The 19,138-nt window shown below is 42.9% G+C and overlaps 1 protein-coding gene across 1 annotated transcript in view; it reads right to left on the reverse strand.

Annotated features, from left to right (window-relative positions):
- Positions 1–19,138, reverse strand: part of CENPN (centromere protein N) — a 668,201-nt gene that overhangs the window by 602,630 nt on the left and 46,433 nt on the right. Inside the window, exon 3 of the mRNA XM_044081800.1 lies at positions 2,324–2,369. Within this exon, the coding sequence (XP_043937735.1) occupies positions 2,324–2,369 (46 nt within the window). The remainder of the gene's footprint in view (positions 1–2,323; positions 2,370–19,138) is intronic.

A 19,138-nucleotide genomic window follows, 5' to 3' on the forward strand; every position in this document is an offset into this window, starting at 1 on the left:
ACAAAGTAGAATTGTTACTATAATGGAGAAAAATGACAAGAACAGTGATCTTCATTTTCAAATACAAACTGTTACTTAGTCCTAATCTCTCAGAATTAAACTTCATATGGACAATAATATCAATGCGGTGGTGGTGCTGCGGTAGCAGTCGCCTCACAGTAAGACGTTGTCCCATTCGATTCTCAGCTAGAGAGTCTTCTGTGTGGAGACATGTGTAAATGGGCGTACCTTCGTTGAAGGTTGTGCGTCAGGGCTGGCAACACGGCATGTAAAATTCCACTGCCAATCATTAGCGGACCGGAGTTCTGCTGTGGCGACCTCTAACCGTGAAAAGCCGAAAGACACAACATGGACAATGATGATATCAATGACATCCTCACTCTGGGCCAGTAATCAAGGAGGCGGAATCCTCACCACTGAGACTGGAGATTGACGTTCACTTGGAACAAAACTGGCACAGCTATAGAGCAGAGTCCTCAGCGAGTGTCTCAGGCCAAGTCCTCCACCACTCCCTCTGTAAAACCCATGTTCTGTGTCCCTGCTCCAAGTAGCTGCCACACACACTGAGACTTGATTTTCACACACAAACACACACACCTGGGAAAGGCTGGCACAGAATTACTAGGTATGTCCCTCTGTGCATAGCATAAGGTAGCTACTGCCACCAGGACATTCCAAAGCCAACTACTCTAAGGCTCTTTCAAGGGTAACCAATTATATTGAGTGAAATTAATATTAATACAAATGGTAATTGTTGACCTAACAGCAAGGCTTTCAGGAGTGGCCAGTCACCAAATAAATACAAGTACTCTAAGTTTAAAATATTTTCTAAAAGAACCAGTCACAATGAGAAAATGTAAATATATTTACTAATAAATAATACAAGAACATGAATACACAAAATAATTTATAATAAACACCAGAGTTTCAAATCACAGAAAATATTTAAAATCACACAAATGAATAGATTCACACAGATAAAGAAAACAGTACTTAACAAATCTCACTATATCTTCCAGACTGATTTAAAGAACTACTATTCTCTGGTCACTTACTGGAGCAAGGCAAGATAAAGTAGGTGAGTGGTCCTTTGTCAGGTTCCCAAAACAGAGTACAATGAGACTTCAGTCTCATCTAGTATTAAAACATAATTTTTGTTCTATGTTACAGAATGACATCACATACATCTGGTCATCTGACTTTCGGTTCCCACGCTACCCCCATTGCTAGAAACCGCCAGGATTTAGCACATATGGTGTCACTATTACACACACACACACATGGCTTGCTAAGATCTGATGCAGCTTCTGGAAGTCAAAACACTATTTCAAACTTCTAACCTTCCACAGTAGCAATTTCTTCACCCCAAAGACAATGCAGAAAGTTTCCTAGTACAGACTTTGTCTCTGGTTGCATTGAGAACTGTAAAGGAAGATCTATATGGCCCAGGAATTTAATTTCTTACTATTTTCAAAGTTAGTTGGATATGAGCTTAACCTCTTCTCTTCCAGGATCCTTTGTAAACAATGTACACATTTCAACAGGTACAATAATATATGTATACTTTTTCTGCCCAGCAGGGTGCACTGTTGGTACATTTTTAATACAAGCAACTTTACAAATCCATTTTCAACATAAGCATCTGTACAAATCAGTTTGATATACAAATGACATGTAATGTTTTAAAAAATTCCAGCTAGCTATACTGGCATTATGTGACATCCACTGCCTTACTTCTCCTGGCATAGCTGGCAATACCTCACATCGTCACATCATCCAATACATTTTTTTGGACTACATGGCTATATAACTGAAGTCTATAAAGATTCTACACATATCCTAGTTCAAACAGGGACAAGAGTGCTTTCCGCTCAATTTTGTATTCTAAAACTCTTTCTGAATTATCTTTGTTCTTAAATCTCAGGGAGGGGGATATTACACATTCCAATCTTGCAAACAAGCAGTAGCTTTAAATGTTAAATTTGCACAGTAAATGCAAATGTACTGACCTGTGGGAATGAAGGTCTGATCCTTTCCATAAATACATCTAGATCAAATGAGATTTCTTTCTGGTTGACTGGCTACAGACCCATGGGAGGAACAACTCAAGTTTAAGGCCAACATAGGCCTGTAAGAAGCAAGCATCTTCCACTTGCCAATTACATGACTGCATACTGATTAGAATATTTACCAAGGGATTACCTTATTGCAAGTTATAAATGCTATATTAATATAAAACAGTAAAATAATAAAATTATTCTTGAAGTTTACACCAATTTTAAATAAGTTAGCAAGCACAGCTATGGAACAGCAGCATACTTACAGATTATATCAAGTTGTGCTGCATCTTCAATGGTTATGCGCCTTTCCTAGAAAAAGAAAACACATACACATCAAATTAAGTTTGTTAAACTGCAAGTCATTTTGCCAGCAGTGATCTAAATAAATGACTACGCAGCTTAAGGAAGGGTCCATACATTTTACTTGTTAACTTGGTTTACAAACTATATTATTTCTCTTTCCAGGTACAGCTCAGGCCAACAACAAGGACCACAACACACACACACACACACACACACACACACACACACACACACACACACACCATAAAAAAGTATCAAATATATGAAAATACTCTTGGTAGAATTCATAATTGTACAAAAAAGTGCAACAGAATATGGGTAAGCAATAAATTAGTACAGCTAATAAAATACAGCATTGCTATAAAGAAGAAAAAAAAATACTATAAAAATTGGCAGTTATAGAAGATAAATGCCGTGAGCTATTAAGCTTCATCCTGCAGTCCACTGTGATTCACTCAGCCTCCATTTGCTTATTGTGCAACTCTGAGCATGTGACTTAACTAAATAGTGCTCTAGCACATTTAGGAAATTGGGCCAGGCTACTCAATAGTTTCCTGAACTGCATGTCTAGTAACGGACGACTCTATGAAAGGGGAAGAAATGATAGGCTGTTGAAACTTTCCAGCTGTTCTTGATTTAGTTACATTTTTAAGTTACAGCTGGGTTGCGTCAGAAGGAATGCAGTCTGTTGTGCCTATAGGAGTTGCATTGATAGGTGGACGTTGGGTACTGAATACAATCTAAAAGAAAGCATAGATCAGAGTTATATACCTTTAAGAAGGTTTCCACCGAGTCAGCATATGCATGCACGTATCGAGCACGTGCAAGCAACAATGCCATTCTGAGTGAGCAGCCAGAGTGTGAGCATGCAAGTACATAGTCAAGTCAGTTTGTTAGATAAAAGTTTAATGTTCCTGCCATCCAGCCTGATGTATTTGTATACAATAAACCAACACCCAAACCTTAATGTCTTCTTAATGCATATAAGAACAACATGGTGTCAAAATGGGACCAGAGTTGCAGTCATGAGGCAACCAGTTAAAGTAGGAGGAATATACAGAAGTGGATCATCTTTACTGCTCAAACGACTCACAAAACAGGTCAGAAAAATTCCAGGTACTAAAACTTGCTTAAATTTCTTTTGCTATAGATATAAAACGAAGCACCCAGAATGCTCAAAACTATTTTCTTATTAAATGAAATGTCCGACACTGCAACATATTGATAAAAATATTTGAAATTACCAAAATGTTTGAAGCAATATCAGGATTGTATAAAAATGTACAAAGGGAAAACTGCATTTTTTTCACTATGTGCTACCTTTTCATATTAACTAAAGCTATTCAAAATATCTGAAGTGTTCAAAGTGTTTGCAAGTGTGTGCACTATAGTTATTTCAAAGAATATTTTGCAAAGGACAGTTGTTTCGAAAATATTTCCCCAGAGTACAGTATTTTGAAGAGCTTATTGTGTATTTGAATATTATTACAAGTACCTGGTGTGTGTTCATAATTACAAGGGCCATTTTGAATCGTGTTTTACTCTAATCTGTGGGCATGGCAGAAGGTTTTCGTAGTCCTGTACCACTGGTGCCCAATAACAATATTGCAGAAAACTGGACAGTGTTTGAGAAGGAATACTATAATTCATACAGGCTGCTCTGACAAAGGCACACATAATGGCATTTATTCTGCTTAACTTAGCTAGTTCAGAGGCCTGAAAGAAACCGTTCATTTGTGTATACACCTGCTGTGCTTGCAGGGGAGGGGGAAAAACACCATATAGTGGTACCAGCTGAAACAAGGGAAGGCCCAGAGTGCTTAAAACATAAATTTAGAGAAATATGTAACCCCCAAACAAATATTACAATGGAAAGGCATTTAACTTTACACAAGGGATCAAAAGCCTGGTGAAACTTCAGCACGTTTTAGCCTTATTTCTCAAGTTGGTTATATATCCTGCAGATCTGGTGATTTGAGAGAGGAGTTGATAAAGGACAGGCTTGTGTGTGGTATTAATAATGACACAGTAAGAAAGATTTTGCTTCCAGATAAGAGATTTAATATTAAATAAGGCCATTGAGATTTGTCATACATACAGAAAAGCACACAAGTTTGCTTACAAATGACGGCAATAGCTGTGGAAGGCACAGTGACAAGGTTCATGTAGATAGTTTGCTGCATGTGGTTAAAAGAAAAGGCCCAAGCACATGGTAGCTACTGCAGGTCCAGCAACAGTCCCTGGGAAAGTCCAAAGTCTTTTCAGCAAATTCCAGAGCATGCTCAGTGAAGCACAAGGATGAGTCAGCAAAGTCTAAACATGTGCCTCCACCTAGCTTCATATTAAACTGTCATAATTGTGGTGGTAATCACGAACCCAAATAAATAAAAGTGCTTAGCTTTTGGTCAGCAGGGTCTTTCTTGCAATAAGTGGAATCATTTCAAAAGGCTCTACAAATCAAGACGCATTCTTTTATTTAGAGGGCATTCCAAGAGGCAAGTTGATCAATTAGAAAGCTGCAACTCTACTCTTTATATTGGTGTCTGCCCACAAATCTACTGCATTAACCGTTTCACCAATTTCAAAGAACAGAATCTTTTGTACTGTTTGGATTAATGGCAGGCCCATAGAACTCAAAGTAGATACTGGCTCAAAGTGCAATGTTATGTCAGCAGAAAGATTTGCTAGAGTAAGATCTACATAACAACTTGATTTGACAAAGTGTGAAACGCTTCTTGCTTATGGTGGTGAAAAGATTCAGACTGAGGGCTCAGTGGTACTTTCATGTTATTCTGCTGGGAAGAGCTAGGACTTGCAATTTTCCATAGTCAAGAGACACGTGCAGTCATTATTAGGCCTCAGAGACAATTTGAAAATGTGACTGCTTTCATTTAATAAAGAAGTTCACCATGTAAGCCTGAATGTCGACAGCTCAAAATTTCACCCAAACTATTTTTTCTGAGTATGTTGATATTTTTGCAGACAAACTAGGCAAACTACCAGTTGCGTACTCTCTGAAGTTAGACCCAGAGGTCAACCCAGTTGTCAGACCAGCACGGAAAGTCCCAGTAGGTATGTAGAGCAGAGTCAAAGCCAAGCTAGACAAAATGATGGAGCTAGGAGTAATTTGTCCACCAGAAGAACCTACTGAATGGGTATCCTCCATGGTAGCAGCTCAAGAAAAGCTCAGACGATAATCAGGACATGTATTGATCCAAGAGATCTTAAAGTGTTAAAAAGGCCTCATCATCTAATGCGCACAGTTGAGGAGGTTGCTGCCCTCGTGCCAACCACCACTGTTCTGTCTTAGATGCAAACAGTTCCTTTTGTCAAATTTTGCTTGACCGAAAATCTTCATTAACCACATTCAGTACACCATTTAGAAAATAGAGAATGCCATTTGGAATAAATTCTGCCAGTGAAGTCTTTCAGCATGCAATGGAGCAATTTTTTTTTCCGGCTATCCATGTGCTAGGATAGTAAATGATATTCTAATAGGAAGCAATGGGGAAGTCGAAAATGACAGGAAAGTTCTGGAAAGAGCACGTCAAGTGAAACGTAAGCTGAATTCTCAAAAGTGCAAATTCAGGCTAGGAGAACTTATGTTGGTCACTTGTTTACCAGTTCTGGTTTACGACCAGATCCTTCCATGCAAACAGCAATTCTCGAGATGCCAGTCCAGACAATGCTCAAGTCCTACAATGTTTTTCTTGGAATTGTCAACTATCTAAGCAAGTTCATTCCAGATTTAAGCCAATTTTCAACATCATTAGGACAGCTAACATGCAATTTGGTCATTGTCAGCACACCACCAAAGAGTAGTAGATATCCTGAAACAGAAAATTGCCATCCCACCAACTCTCAGCTACTATGATGTTCAAAAACCACTTACTTACTCCTGTGATGCTTCTAAATTTGGACTAGGTGCAGTCATTCTTCAAGAGGGTTGACCAGCAGCCTATGTATAGAGACCTCTTACTCAAACAGATGCAATATGCCCAGATTGAGAAAGTTTTTGGCAATTGTGTTTGCATGCTTGAAGTTCCATAATTATATTTATGGTCGACCTATCCAGATCGAAACTGATCACAAATGTCCAGTTACTATTTTGAGAAAGCCTATGCATACAGCGCCAGCTAGACTGCAACGTATAATGCTCAAGCTGCAGAAGTACAATTTCAATCTTGTCTATACAAAAGGTAAACTTCTTTATCTTGCGGATACTTTATCCAGGTCCCCCAGAAAACCCACAGAACAGCAAAACGATGAGCAACTTGATTTTGAGGTCATGGAAGTGAGAAATTTTTCTTCCACACGTCTTGATGAGCTCAGAACTCAGCTTCAGATCCAGTTCTCCAGAAGCTTAACAACTTTATCTGTCGAGGATGGCTTTCAAAGCAATCTTGTTTACCAGTAGAAGTGCAACCTTATTTTCCATATAAAGATGAGATTTTGTCAGACAATGGTATCATGAAAGGTCTTAAGGTGATTGTTCCAAAATCCAGATCTTGCATCGTGGCCACCCAGGAATTGATTCAACCAAAAGGGCAAGAGGACTAGTATTTTTGGCCTTCTACACCAAGAGATATTGAGAAAGTATTCTGTTGATGCAGCTTTGTACTATTATATACTGAACAAGATAAAAGAACCACTTCATTTAAGCCAGATTCCTAAACTACCTTGGTCGACAGTAAGCCACAGAGTGGAATGGTCAACATTATTTGGTGTTAGACTCATTCAAATTGGTTCGAGATTGACCTACTTGCCAACCTTACACTACTGTCATTACCAAGTTTAAGCAACATTTTTCTGTCCATGGTAGTCCACACAGTTATTTCTGACAATGGTGCAGTTTACAAGTCAGCAATTCAAGAGATTTGCAGAAGAGAGGAACTTTGTTCATATTACAAGTAGTCCTGAATACTCTCAAACGGCTTGGCTGAAAATGCAGTTCAAAGTGAAAAACAGCTGTTGGAAAAATCCAGATAACACGATACCAATGTTTTTCTGAACTTGTTAAATCTCAGAAATATTCCTCGTGATGATCATCTTGGTTCACCTGCCCAGACAGTCTTGTGTCAAAACAAACTACAGCCACACTACCAATTGGCAGTAATTTACTGGTTCTAAGTGCCAAGAACAACAAAGCAGTAAAAGCCCGACTGTTGAATAAGCATTTGTCCCAGAGGTCTTACTACAATAATACCAGCAAACCACTCTGTTCTTTACAGAAAGGGGAGATAGTGAGGAGGCAGACGTCAAAAGGTTTTGAGTGCATCGGATTTGTGAAAAGTTTGTCAGCCGATTGTGGAATCACAAGGAGTAGAATTTGGACGAAATCGGAAGCATTTGTTACCAGTGTCCGAACAAGTGTTACAGCATCTTGCCTGTGACAAAAATTAGAAGTTATGTACTCACCATAACGTTCCATCTGAGTAGGTGACTTCATTCGGATGCAACCTGTGGGTATCGGATCCGACCTCGGATCCGAGCCGGCAATTCAAAAGCTTAGGCTCTGAGCTCCTAGCTCCTCCCTCTTACCCATAACCCCTTGCCAAGCCCTGACTGACCTCAGATTGAGTTTGCCTCAAAAATACTGACTACAGTACACGAAAACAGCATAAATACTCGCTCTATAAAGGTCAGGGGGATGGAGGGGGGGATGGTTGCATCCGAATGAAGTCACCTACTCAGATGGAACGTTATGGTGAGTACATAACTTCTAAATCTGAAGTAGGCAGACTTCATTCATCTGCAACCTGTGGGACAGAGTCCCTAGCTACCTGAATCTTGGGCGGCCGTCATGGAAGGATGTTTCGGAGCACCGCTGAGCCAAAGGATGCTCTTCCTCTAGAAACAACATCCACCTTATAATGAGAAATAAAAGTATGAGGCGAGGCCCAAGTAGCTGCCGAGCAGATATCATCCAATGATACACGGGACTTAAAGGCGGCTGACGTGGAAACTGCCCTAGTAGAATGAGCCGTAACCCTCTGAGGAGCAGGTCTACCTGAAGTGTCATATGCCTGCAGAATACAATTAGCAATCCACTTAGATAGTGTGACTTTAGATACTGCTTTACCCAGAGCAAATTTAGCAATGGAGACGAACAACTGATCTGATTTCCTGTGACCAGCTGTTCTGTGAATATAAAAACGTAATTGTCTATGAACATCCAAGGAATGCAATTTGTATTCTCCTTTGTTTGAGTACTTGGGAAAAAACACAGGTAAATTAATTGATTGGTTAATATTGGATTCAGAAGAGACCTTCGGAAGAAAAGATGGATTGGTCCTGAGGCACACCCTATCAGGGAAGAAAGAAAGGTAAGGCGCTTGACGATAGAGCCTGAAGCTCAGACACTCTTCTGGCTGAAGTGATAGCTACCAAGAAGGCAGTCTTCCAGGAAAGGTACTTTAAATCTGTAGAAGCTGCAGGCTCGAAGGGAGGAGCAGTAAGGGCTTGCAGAACTAAAGACAAGTCCCAAGGTGGTACAACCTCCTTGACTGGAGGCCTCAACAAAAAACTCCTTTGAGAAATGTTTTGCATAATTTGTCATAAGGGGAGCTGTCTCATGACCAATGTGATAATGCGAGATAGCTGCCAATTGTACATTAATCGTGGAAGAACTTGCCCCTTGATGAAAGAGGTCTGTTAAAAAATCCAGCACCGCTGACATAGGTGCCGAGAAAGGATCCAAAGTTCTCTGTACCGCCCAAATAGAGAATCTCTTCCATTTACTCCGATAAACCTGCCTGGTGGAGGGTTTATGAGCTGCCACTAAATGGCCTTGACCGGTGATGAGATACCGAGTCCTAATCAAGGATGGAACTGGAGCAGCCAAGCTGTCAACTTCAGGGTGCAGATTGGGAACCGACATTCCCAGAGGGTGGGATATGAGATCCGAATTGGATCCAGAATCCAGGGTGGATTGATTTTGTGAGACCATACGAGGGGAACCAAGGTTGACGAGGCCAGAACGGGCAATGAGAATCATTCTGCTCCCCAAACTGTTGGCTTTCTGCAGAAGCCTCTGCATCAGAGGAAGAGGAGGGTAGGCATAAAGGAGACCGGGAGGCCAAGCATGCACCAGAGCATCTCGAACTCCTGGTGGGGGAAGCAGAGCGAAGAAATTGTCGCATTTGGCATTTGAGGGAGAGGCAAAAAGATCGCAACAGGGTTGCCCCCAGACGGCAAAAATCTTCTTCGCTACTTGAGGACTGAGAGACCACTCGTGTGGAGAAAGAATGGTGCGACTGAGCTTGTCCGCAAGGATGTTGGACTTTCCCGGAATGTGCGTTGCTACCAGAAAGCGTTTGGTGGAAATTGCCCATTCCCAGACTCTCATGGCCTCTCGACAAAGGGGGTAAGACCTGGTTCCTCCCTGTTTGTTGATATACCAGACTACCGACATGTTGTCTGTCTGAATCGCAATAGTCCCTGAAGGAAGAACGTGGTGAAGTGCTTGCAACGCTAGGAGCACCGCCTCATTTCCAGGACATTTATATGCAAAGACGTCTCTGTGGGATTCCACGTGCCTTGGACAATCTTCCCGCAGAATGCCCCCACCCGAGGCAAGAAGCGTCCGTGGTCACTGTGGCTCGGGAAATGCAGCACAAAAGGTCTCCTGCCAGGGCTCCGGAGAAAGAAGCCACCAAAGAAGGGAGTCCCTGCACGCCTTGCTGACCGCAATAGGAGCGTTGAGAGGAACAAAGAGGGGACCACTGAACCTGAAGGGTCCATTGAAGAACCCGCATGCGTGGCGAGCATGAATGAGAAGCGGAATAGCTGCCGCCATCGAACCTAGGGCTCTCAGGACCGAAGCTGCAGTTGGAGATGGTTGCAGGACCGCTGTCACATGACACTTCAGGTTGGCAATTCTGTCTGGAGTGAGGAAGGCTCGCATTGATCTGGTGTTTAGTCTGCCTCCTATGAAATCTATAACTTGTGTTGGATGCAGCAAAGATTTCTCCCAGTTGATCGTGATGCCCAGCCCTGGGGCCAGTTGAAGAAAATAGTCTCTGGCTGAGCACAGAAGATGCCTTGATGATGCCGTCAGGAGCCAGTCGTCCAGGTACGGAAAGACCTGTAATCCCTGGAGCCTCAGGTGGGCCGCTACCACCGCTAGCACTTTGGTGAACACCCTGGGGGCTGAGGTGAGACCAAAGGGGAGGACCCTGAACTGATAATGACTGGCTCCCAGCCGGAAGCGAAGAAACCTCCTGGATAGTCTGTCCATGCGAATGTGGTAGTATGCGTCCTTGAGGTCGATGGAGCACATCCAGTCGTTCTCCCTCAAGAGGGGAAGTATAGATTGCAGGGTGACCATCCGGAACTTTTGCTTGGTTACTGACAGGTTCAGCTGGGAAAGGTCTAAGATTGGTCTTAGGTCCCCGCTTCTTTGGCACCAAGAAGAACCTGGAGTAAAACCCTAATCCGGTTTGATCTCGGGATGCGCTGGATAGCTCTTTTCTAGCAGCTGTTCGATTTCGACAGCTGCCGCCTCCCTTTGGTCGGGTGGAACATCTGGGAGGTTGCGAGATTTGGGAACCTTGAACAGGGGAATTGAATAACCTCTGGATATGACACGAAGCACCCAACTGTCTGTTGTTATGGACTCCCAAGAAGTCAGGTGCCTCGAAAACTGCCCCCCGACTGCTTCCAGAGACGGACAGCCGGGCAACCCTTCAGGGCTGCTGCGTGGGTCTATCAGAGAAAGGTTCCCTGGACCCAAAATTGCCAGGAGCCCCCCTGCCTCTAGCACGACGACCTCCCCGTCCTCCTCTGCCACGGAAGGACTGGTTATCCGGAGCAGGCTGGGACTGCTGCGATTTCCGGAACCACATCTTCTTCTGTCCCTTTTGGTTCTTAGAGAAGGACCTCTGGGGAGCTGAGAAGCGGACTCCGACGGCAGACAGCGTCTTCCAGTCCTTTTCGCTCTGGACTAATGTTTCGCGAACAGTCTTGCCAAACAAGGCAGAACCATCGAAGGGGGCATTCGCGAAGGTCGCCTTGAAGGGCTCTGCAAAATCACAGTGGCGGAGCCAGGCCTGTCACCTCATGACTAGGCCTGCTCCGCTGGCTCTAGCGGCTCCCTCAGTAGCATGAGAAAGCAGCCGCATAGACGTATTGGAAACTGATCTGAGAGTGGCCATTCGTGGAATATACCTGTTTATCCTCACCGACATGGACTCCGGGGAGATGCAGCGTATTCTTTAATCAGATCCCGCTGCATCCTAATGACATGTGCCATGTAGTTCAGCGCTCTCAAAGAGAAGGTTGCTGAACTGAAAACTCGCTTCCCAATGCGATCCATTGAGCGGGACTCTTTGCCCGGAGGATGCATGGAGGGACTCTCCTGGGCCAATTCCCTCTTCGTGGCTGCAGCCATCATCATGGCATCTACTGGGGGGCCCTTGCTCCAGTGAGTGCGGTCCGTCGGAGGGGAAAGGATGCGGTCCGGGCGCTTGGGGACAGGCTCAACGGTGTCCGGATCCTTCCACGCTCTGATGGAAATAAGATCCACCAGAGGGTCAGCAGGAGGGGACACCCAAGAGGTAGAAGGGCCCGCTCGAATGCCTCCAAGAACACAGACTCGTCCGAGGAAGCCTTGGGGCAGACCCCCTGATCCTTAACATCTCCATAATGTCTCCAAATGAGACGTCCTCAGGGGTGACCTAGGGAGCCTTCCCTTCATCCAAGTCTGTGTCTTCAGTAACGGACTCGGGAGTCCATGTGCCTCCTTTGCACTTACGCTTCCGAGGTACTTCATCGGGGCTGTCCGAGGAGTACTCTTCAGCAGTTGGATGTTCCAAGGGAACCACTTGGGACATCGAGGCGGGCTGTCCCTGGGACCAGCTGGTGGGGCCTGGCCCAACTGCAAGGGAGTGCGGGATGGAGCCGTGGCAGGGACCGGGTCCGGACATCCTCAACAGTGCCCTTTCCACTACGCCGAAGCCGAGGGGAGCCAGCTTCTCTAAACCCCGAGCCGACCCCACTCGGATCCGACGACGGATCGGAGTCGGAGCCGAAACCGCCGGATCCGAGACCGTGCGCTCCGACCTGGACGGAGCCAAGACACACCAGCTCCTCGATCCGAGGCTCGCCTCGGCTCCGAGAGGTCGGGTCCGGCACCAAGCACTCAAGGATGGGACGGATCCGAGGTGCGCCGACCCATCGGATCCGACCCACCCCGGATCCAAGTCTGCCCGGCGCCGACAGCTTCAACCCATGGTATGGGTCGGAGAAGGAGCCAAGGGGCGAAAAAGGTCAAGCCCTCCCGGATGGGGGCTAGAGCACTCCCATTTGCATTTGGGCCTGGATGAATTTCCTCATCATCCGTCCATATCAGCTTCACTCATAGAAAAGTTGACCTGGTGGAGGCCACCAAGCGGACCTAGAGAGCCTCGAGACCTCCTAGAAGGGTTAGCCTCCTCCTCCTCGGGTCCAGGAGAGAACCGAGGGAGTGGAGCCGAGGAGGAGGAAAGCTAGAAGGCACAGGGGAGGCCCGCTTAGATGGAGGAGCCGAACTGGAAGTTTCCTCCGCCAGGTGCCTCTCCCTGTGCCTCTCTTCTTCTCTCTCCCTAGAGGACTCTTTCCTCCGGCAACTTAGAGGAGGTTGAGTCCCAGCCGGAGGGGGAGAACCCACAGCAACAGATTGCTGAGTGGAAGGGGCAGAGGCCGAAGCGGTATCTGGAGGTAAAAGACCCGCCAGCACCAACTTCACCTCCGCTCCCTCAAAGCCCGGTTGAACCCTACACAAATGGTACAACCAGATGACAGGTGTTCAACCCCAAGCATGACCGAGTGTGGCCATCCGCTGGGGACAGCTTATGGCCACACTCGGTACATTTAGAGAAAACAGCCTTATGGGCTTCAGACATCACAAATCCTAAGGCCTAACACAACACACACACAAACAAACTACGCAAAAACCCGAGAACTATTAAATAAGAGAGAGGAAAGCCTATACACACTCAACACTAACAATATCAATAACAAAAATAGAGATTTTCAAAACTTTTTTAGTCAAAAAATCTTATCTTTCTTCAACAAACGCCAGGAGCTCTAGAATCCGTAGCTACTTGAAAAGCGGCAAACGAAATCTGAGGTCAGTCAGGGCTTGGCAAGGGGTTATGGGTAAGAGGGAGGAGCTAGGAGCTCGGAGCCTAAGCTTTTGAATTGCCGGCTCGGATCCGAGGTCGGATCCGATACCCACAGGTTGCAGACGAATGAAGTCTGCCTACTTCAGATCTCTAGTTCTCAGAGTGACTTGTCCAATGTTCCTGTTCTAGAGGACATTCTGTCAGCAATCCCCATTCCTGAAAAAATCCAACAGTCCTCAAGCAGACCATTCCCCAGTGACTGTCACTGATGTTAAACCCAGTCCTAGCTATTATGTCACGAGATTAGGTCGCATCTTGAAACCTAGTTAGAGATACACGGCAACCTGGACATGACTGTTTTTCTTTATTAGTGCCTATATAATTGTATGCCTATTCAAATGTTATTGTTTACATGAGACAGCTCAGTAAAGAGGGAGGATGTAGATCAGAGTGGGATATACCTTTAAGAAGCTTTCCAGTGAGTCAGCATACGCATGTAAGTATTGAGCATGTGCAAGCAACAGTGTCATTTTAAGGGAGCAGCCAGAGTGTGAGCATTCAAGTATGTAGTCAGTTAGAGAGTTCATTTAAGTTTAAATGTTCCTGCCATCCATCCTGATGTATTTGTATACAATAAACTACTTAAACGAACACCCAAGCCTTAATGTCTTCTTAATGCACATTAAGTACAGCATCTGTTCCTTACATATCCCTAAAGAAACAGTTTCAGATAGCAAGAGAAATTCTGAAAAGGCACTCTCGGTTATTGCCAATTTGAATAGGAGTCTAGAGGGGAAAAAGCTTTTTGAGAATGCATTTTTAAAGTGCAGTGGTAGCTCTTAATTTTAAGGTTCAGTGCCACTGAAGGATGCAATATCATCGACAAAAAATTAAAGTGAAGCAAGTGTGTGGCGTCTGCTGTGATAGAAAGCTAGTGGGCTTTATCCAAGGAAAGTCAGAAGACGACTGGGAGATGAACTGAAATTTTGTTGGCCACAATCTGCAAGACTCAAGTACTGTGGGCAGAGTTAAACACTAACAATGATAAACCATATTCAAAAGTTTATGATTAGTAACTTCATTCAAAGGTCTTTTTGTCATCAAATGTTTGAATGTCTAAGATACTATAGCAGAGCAGTAGATTTTTTTTTTTTTTTTACCTTATTTGCCATCATTTTAGTTTAACATTTGACAGTGAGAGCTAGGTCTATCCAAATTCCTAGCTCTTTATGCAAATGGTGCCAGGTAATAGCAGCATTCTCTTGAGTTCTAAAATTAAGTAGGGGGTCATTAGCAATATTTGGTGACCAGTAAAGCTTTTTTTGGTGCTTTAAAGGTTGTTTTATTTTGTACCCATACACAAAGTTTGGGAAGTCTTTTTTGAACAATACTACCGGTTTTACCAAATTTTTGTAGTAAATCAATATATGCTGACAGATGGATTCCCCAGATTGGGGAGATCCCGAGGTTACATCACTTCTGCATACTGAAGAGAGAATTAGGCTTCATACTGAACCCAGTAAGCGACCCATAATTAAATCCACCAATAAAAAGATGCATCTTGTTCAACTGCTCCTCGAAACATGTAGCCCACTAAATTTGAAGCTTATCCATTAGGAGCTTGTGACCCTGGTAATACATTTGAGATTGGTTGGAAACCTCAGAATTTGCTTCTGGGCAGGGGATTTTGAGAAAAGGTATAATAGTACCATATTTAAACAGTGGAAAAAAAGATTCTAGTTGTAAGGGATAGGTTAAACACACAGGTCAACAGCTTTGATATAATGGGTGCCATCATCTTAAAAAAAGATGCAATACAGATTTGCTTGCTTAGAAGGCACAACTTCTATTAAATGTGTGCTAGTAGTTTCTTAACCATTTCCTTTAAAAAATTTTGGAAGTTAGAAAATAATTTGTTCAAGTGTTTTTGTTTGCGCTGATGACTGTAGCTCTACATTCGTTTTCTGACCAGAGAAAGGCTTTTCATTAGTTGTTGCAAAATATCCATGTCAGCTAATATATTTTCTTCATATTTAAGAAGGGTTTCATACAGTTTTGATCTTACCAATCCTTTAATAACTAGAGTTTTGGATTACTGGAAAGGGATGTGTGTGTTTTTTCAGTCATTAATTCGACTGCACTGGTTACTCTTCAGTAAGATTGTTTTAGGCACTGAAGTGATACTCTGTTTTGATCAGCTGAAGTTTCCCTCTTGACCACTCGTGCACTACCAAATTTGCTAAATTGGCGCTCCACCATGATCTCATGAGCCTGGGCCACTTTATCTTTCAGTCTCTGCAGCCTAATTAGAAACAGTTCCTTTGTATCCTACTCCTAGTGCAGAAAGAAGGCTTACAAAACTGTATGATGGATTCATTTACAGTAAACAGACTTCCATCTACGGCTGTTTAATTACATTAAAAAAAAGTCATGCTTCTTTCGATTCTGGAAATAACTAAGTACTTCTGTTTTTTGAATGATCATTTTTGTAATACTGAGCAATGATCAGTCAGTGTATGAAGCAGGAATGTTATGTCATGATACAGATTAGCAATGGTTATTAATCATGTACTATAACCCTTTTAGACAAGCATAAAGTACTTATCGTGGCTGTGGTGGTGCAGCGGTTAGCATTATCACCTCACAGCAAGAGGTTCTCCAGTTAGGTTCTCAGCTGGTATGCCTTCTGTGCAGAGTCTGCATATCCTCCCTGCGGTCACACAGGTTTCTTCCGGGTGCTCCAGTTTTCTCCCACATTCCAAAGACATGCAGTAAATGGATTGGACACACTAAGTTGAGAGTAGGTGAGTGTGTGCATGAGTGAGTGGTGCAAATGAACTACTGTGGCAGGGCTAGCCACCCAGTGGTGTAAACCTTGGCTCAAGATGACTGTCACTGCAGAAGTGATACCCCAACCCTATGTGTAAAATGGGAAAAGGGGTTGAGGATGGATGGATGGATGGATGGAGTACATCTTTCAAAACATCCTCACACAGTATGTACAATGGAGGTACTGTATACAAAACAACTGTAATATGGTCTCCTATAATGATTTGTATTGTACTATCAACCATTTAAGAGCCAAATCATGTCCGGTACTGCTTTTTTCTTCACAACTGTTTTTTTTTTATTTGTTTTAATAGTTAACAGCAATAGACCTCCCATGATGCTTAGACCAGGTCTATTTTCAGACAAAGTCACATATTTTGCTTATACTAGAACATTAATAATAAGATTTTATCACCAAGTATACATATACACATTCACACTGTTTTCTTAATTTATAATTATGACACTTCTTTCGGCTTTTCCCGGTTAGGGGTAGCCACAGTGGATCACCCGTCTGCTCATGATTGGCAGTGGAGTTTTTATACAGTGTCGAGTTGCCAGCCTGGCGCCCAACCTTCCACAGAAGGCACACACATGCACACACACACACACACACACACATCTAAGGATAATTTAGAGTGTCCAGTCCACCTCAAGCATGTCTTTGGGATGTGGAAGGAAACCGGAGCACCCGGAGGAAACCCACGCGACCACATGGAGGACATGCAGACTCTGCACAAAAGGCACCCCAGCTGAGAACTCGAACCGGAGAACCTCTTGCTGTGAGGCGACAATGCTAACCGCTGCACCACCATGGCCGCCCCTGCAATTTGGGTAAGATTGCTAAGCTTTATTGAAATATTGGTGGATCAGGTACTTTTTTCCTGGTGAAGGTGTGATTTTGGACTTGGTACAAGAATAGATGGGGTGTGGGGAACAGTTCTCCACACTAAGGGGTGCCAGGGGGCCTTGGCCTTGCCCCACCACCAAAAAAAAAAAAATTATAAAATGCTCACATTCATATGCTGTTCATTTGTGACTGCAGTTGTTTAAGGACCATCACAAATGAGTAAATAGCTTGACAAGGAGAAACAAAATAGTTCAGAATGGTATCTTTCTTCAGTTATGCACAACAAAGCACAACTCAAAAAGTGCAAAATGTATGCGGAGCACCTCACACACAATTCAAACTGTTACACTTACCACCTTAAGAGTACTTAAATCAGAGATACTTTCCCATTCACCAGCTATACATTCAGACTAGCTATACATTCAGACTAGCCCAATACCCTTAAGTAACATTCACTGAAAAGGTCACAAATTCACATACAATATTTCAATAATGATGCTAGAGTCCTTTGGAAATTTTTATTGCCTTTTCCATGTGTACACTTAGTAAATAAAAAAAAATGTATTGGACAAAATAAAAAGAAAAACAATCATACCACATTAAAATAACCAGCACTCTAATGTAGTTTTAGAATTCACCACTATTTATTTGTCAACTACTGTAATAGTAAAGGCAATGATACAGCCAACACTTAAGGAGACTGATAAAAAGAATTTTACACTGGTTCAGAGCAGAAAACATTACAATATTTTGATGGTTTGACTTATGCAGTAAATTCACTGTAGATAATTAACCAACATTAAAGGCATATATATGCAGCATCACAAAAGCAAAGACTTGCTTTATCATTTTCTTACCGTAACATCCCAAGGCCGGAAAAGGAACTGTCGATCAAGATTGGATTTTTCAATGGTGTCCTTGTCACAGTAATATCTCCACCTTCGACAGGCCAGTCCCATCATTGCAAAGTTATTTAGAAGCTCACAGCCAACAGCACCAGCACCAGCCAGAAAGTATTTACATTGGTAAAATTCAGGTTTGATTGTGATTACCTCAAAGCACGTGCTTTGTCAATTACAAGGGAGGACTAAAATGGCAAAATATATAGCTTGATAAACATCCGATTTTGATTTACTTGAGGGCACAACCATGCCCCAAAATACCATAATTTAGAAAGAGCAGCATGAACGTCATAATTCTTAAGCGCAGAATTTCTAATGGCTTTTAAATCTCTGTTTCAAATGATATTGCCTACTGTAATTGTTAGACATTGCAACAGCCAAGATGAGTAGTCTGCAGAGAAGGTTCATTGCTGCATGCACATTTACTCTACCTATGTGCGATTATGAATTATACATGGAATAACTGTTCGTTTTGATAGCACACCTATTGAAAAATATTTCAACAGTGTCCCGCCACCACAACCACCAAGAAGTTAACTACAATTTTTAATATTTAGTGGGTATAGACAAGAGGTTAAACCTTGCCAATGTAAGCAAGGAGATGCAATGATGGCTAAAGATTGGGGGCAGGATCATCTAGCAAGTAACACTTGACATACATGCTCACTGGAAAACAGATCTGTCCAACGGTGCAGCCTTTGCATGTTTCAGGCTACCGAGGTCTCTTTCACACAATCTACACCTGCGTAGCAGTTTCCTACTGTAACACACATTTTTACATACATCCCACAAATGAGTTGGGAATACAAAAAAAAGACAGCCTTGAAGAAAATCACAATAAAAACAGTCACCACATGCCACCATGAAACAGTTCCTTCATGCAAGTTGTATATTAAAACATCAATGAGCTGTTCAACTTTCCAAAAGCTGCTGTCCCTGTTTCCCTGTCTTAAACTATAGTCAAGGCACAAAAGTGGGAAAAAAAAAAAAAGTTAAACTTCACACATTAGAGTGACATGGGAACACAATTATAAAAAGTGAAAAAGGTTACAAAGATTGTTCCTTTTCATATTATATATATATATATAT

Source organism: Protopterus annectens, chromosome 8.part1, assembly GCF_019279795.1.
Source record: "Protopterus annectens isolate FY-2018-M chromosome 8.part1, PAN1.0, whole genome shotgun sequence".
In the NCBI taxonomy this organism is placed as follows: Eukaryota; Metazoa; Chordata; order Ceratodontiformes; family Protopteridae; genus Protopterus; species Protopterus annectens.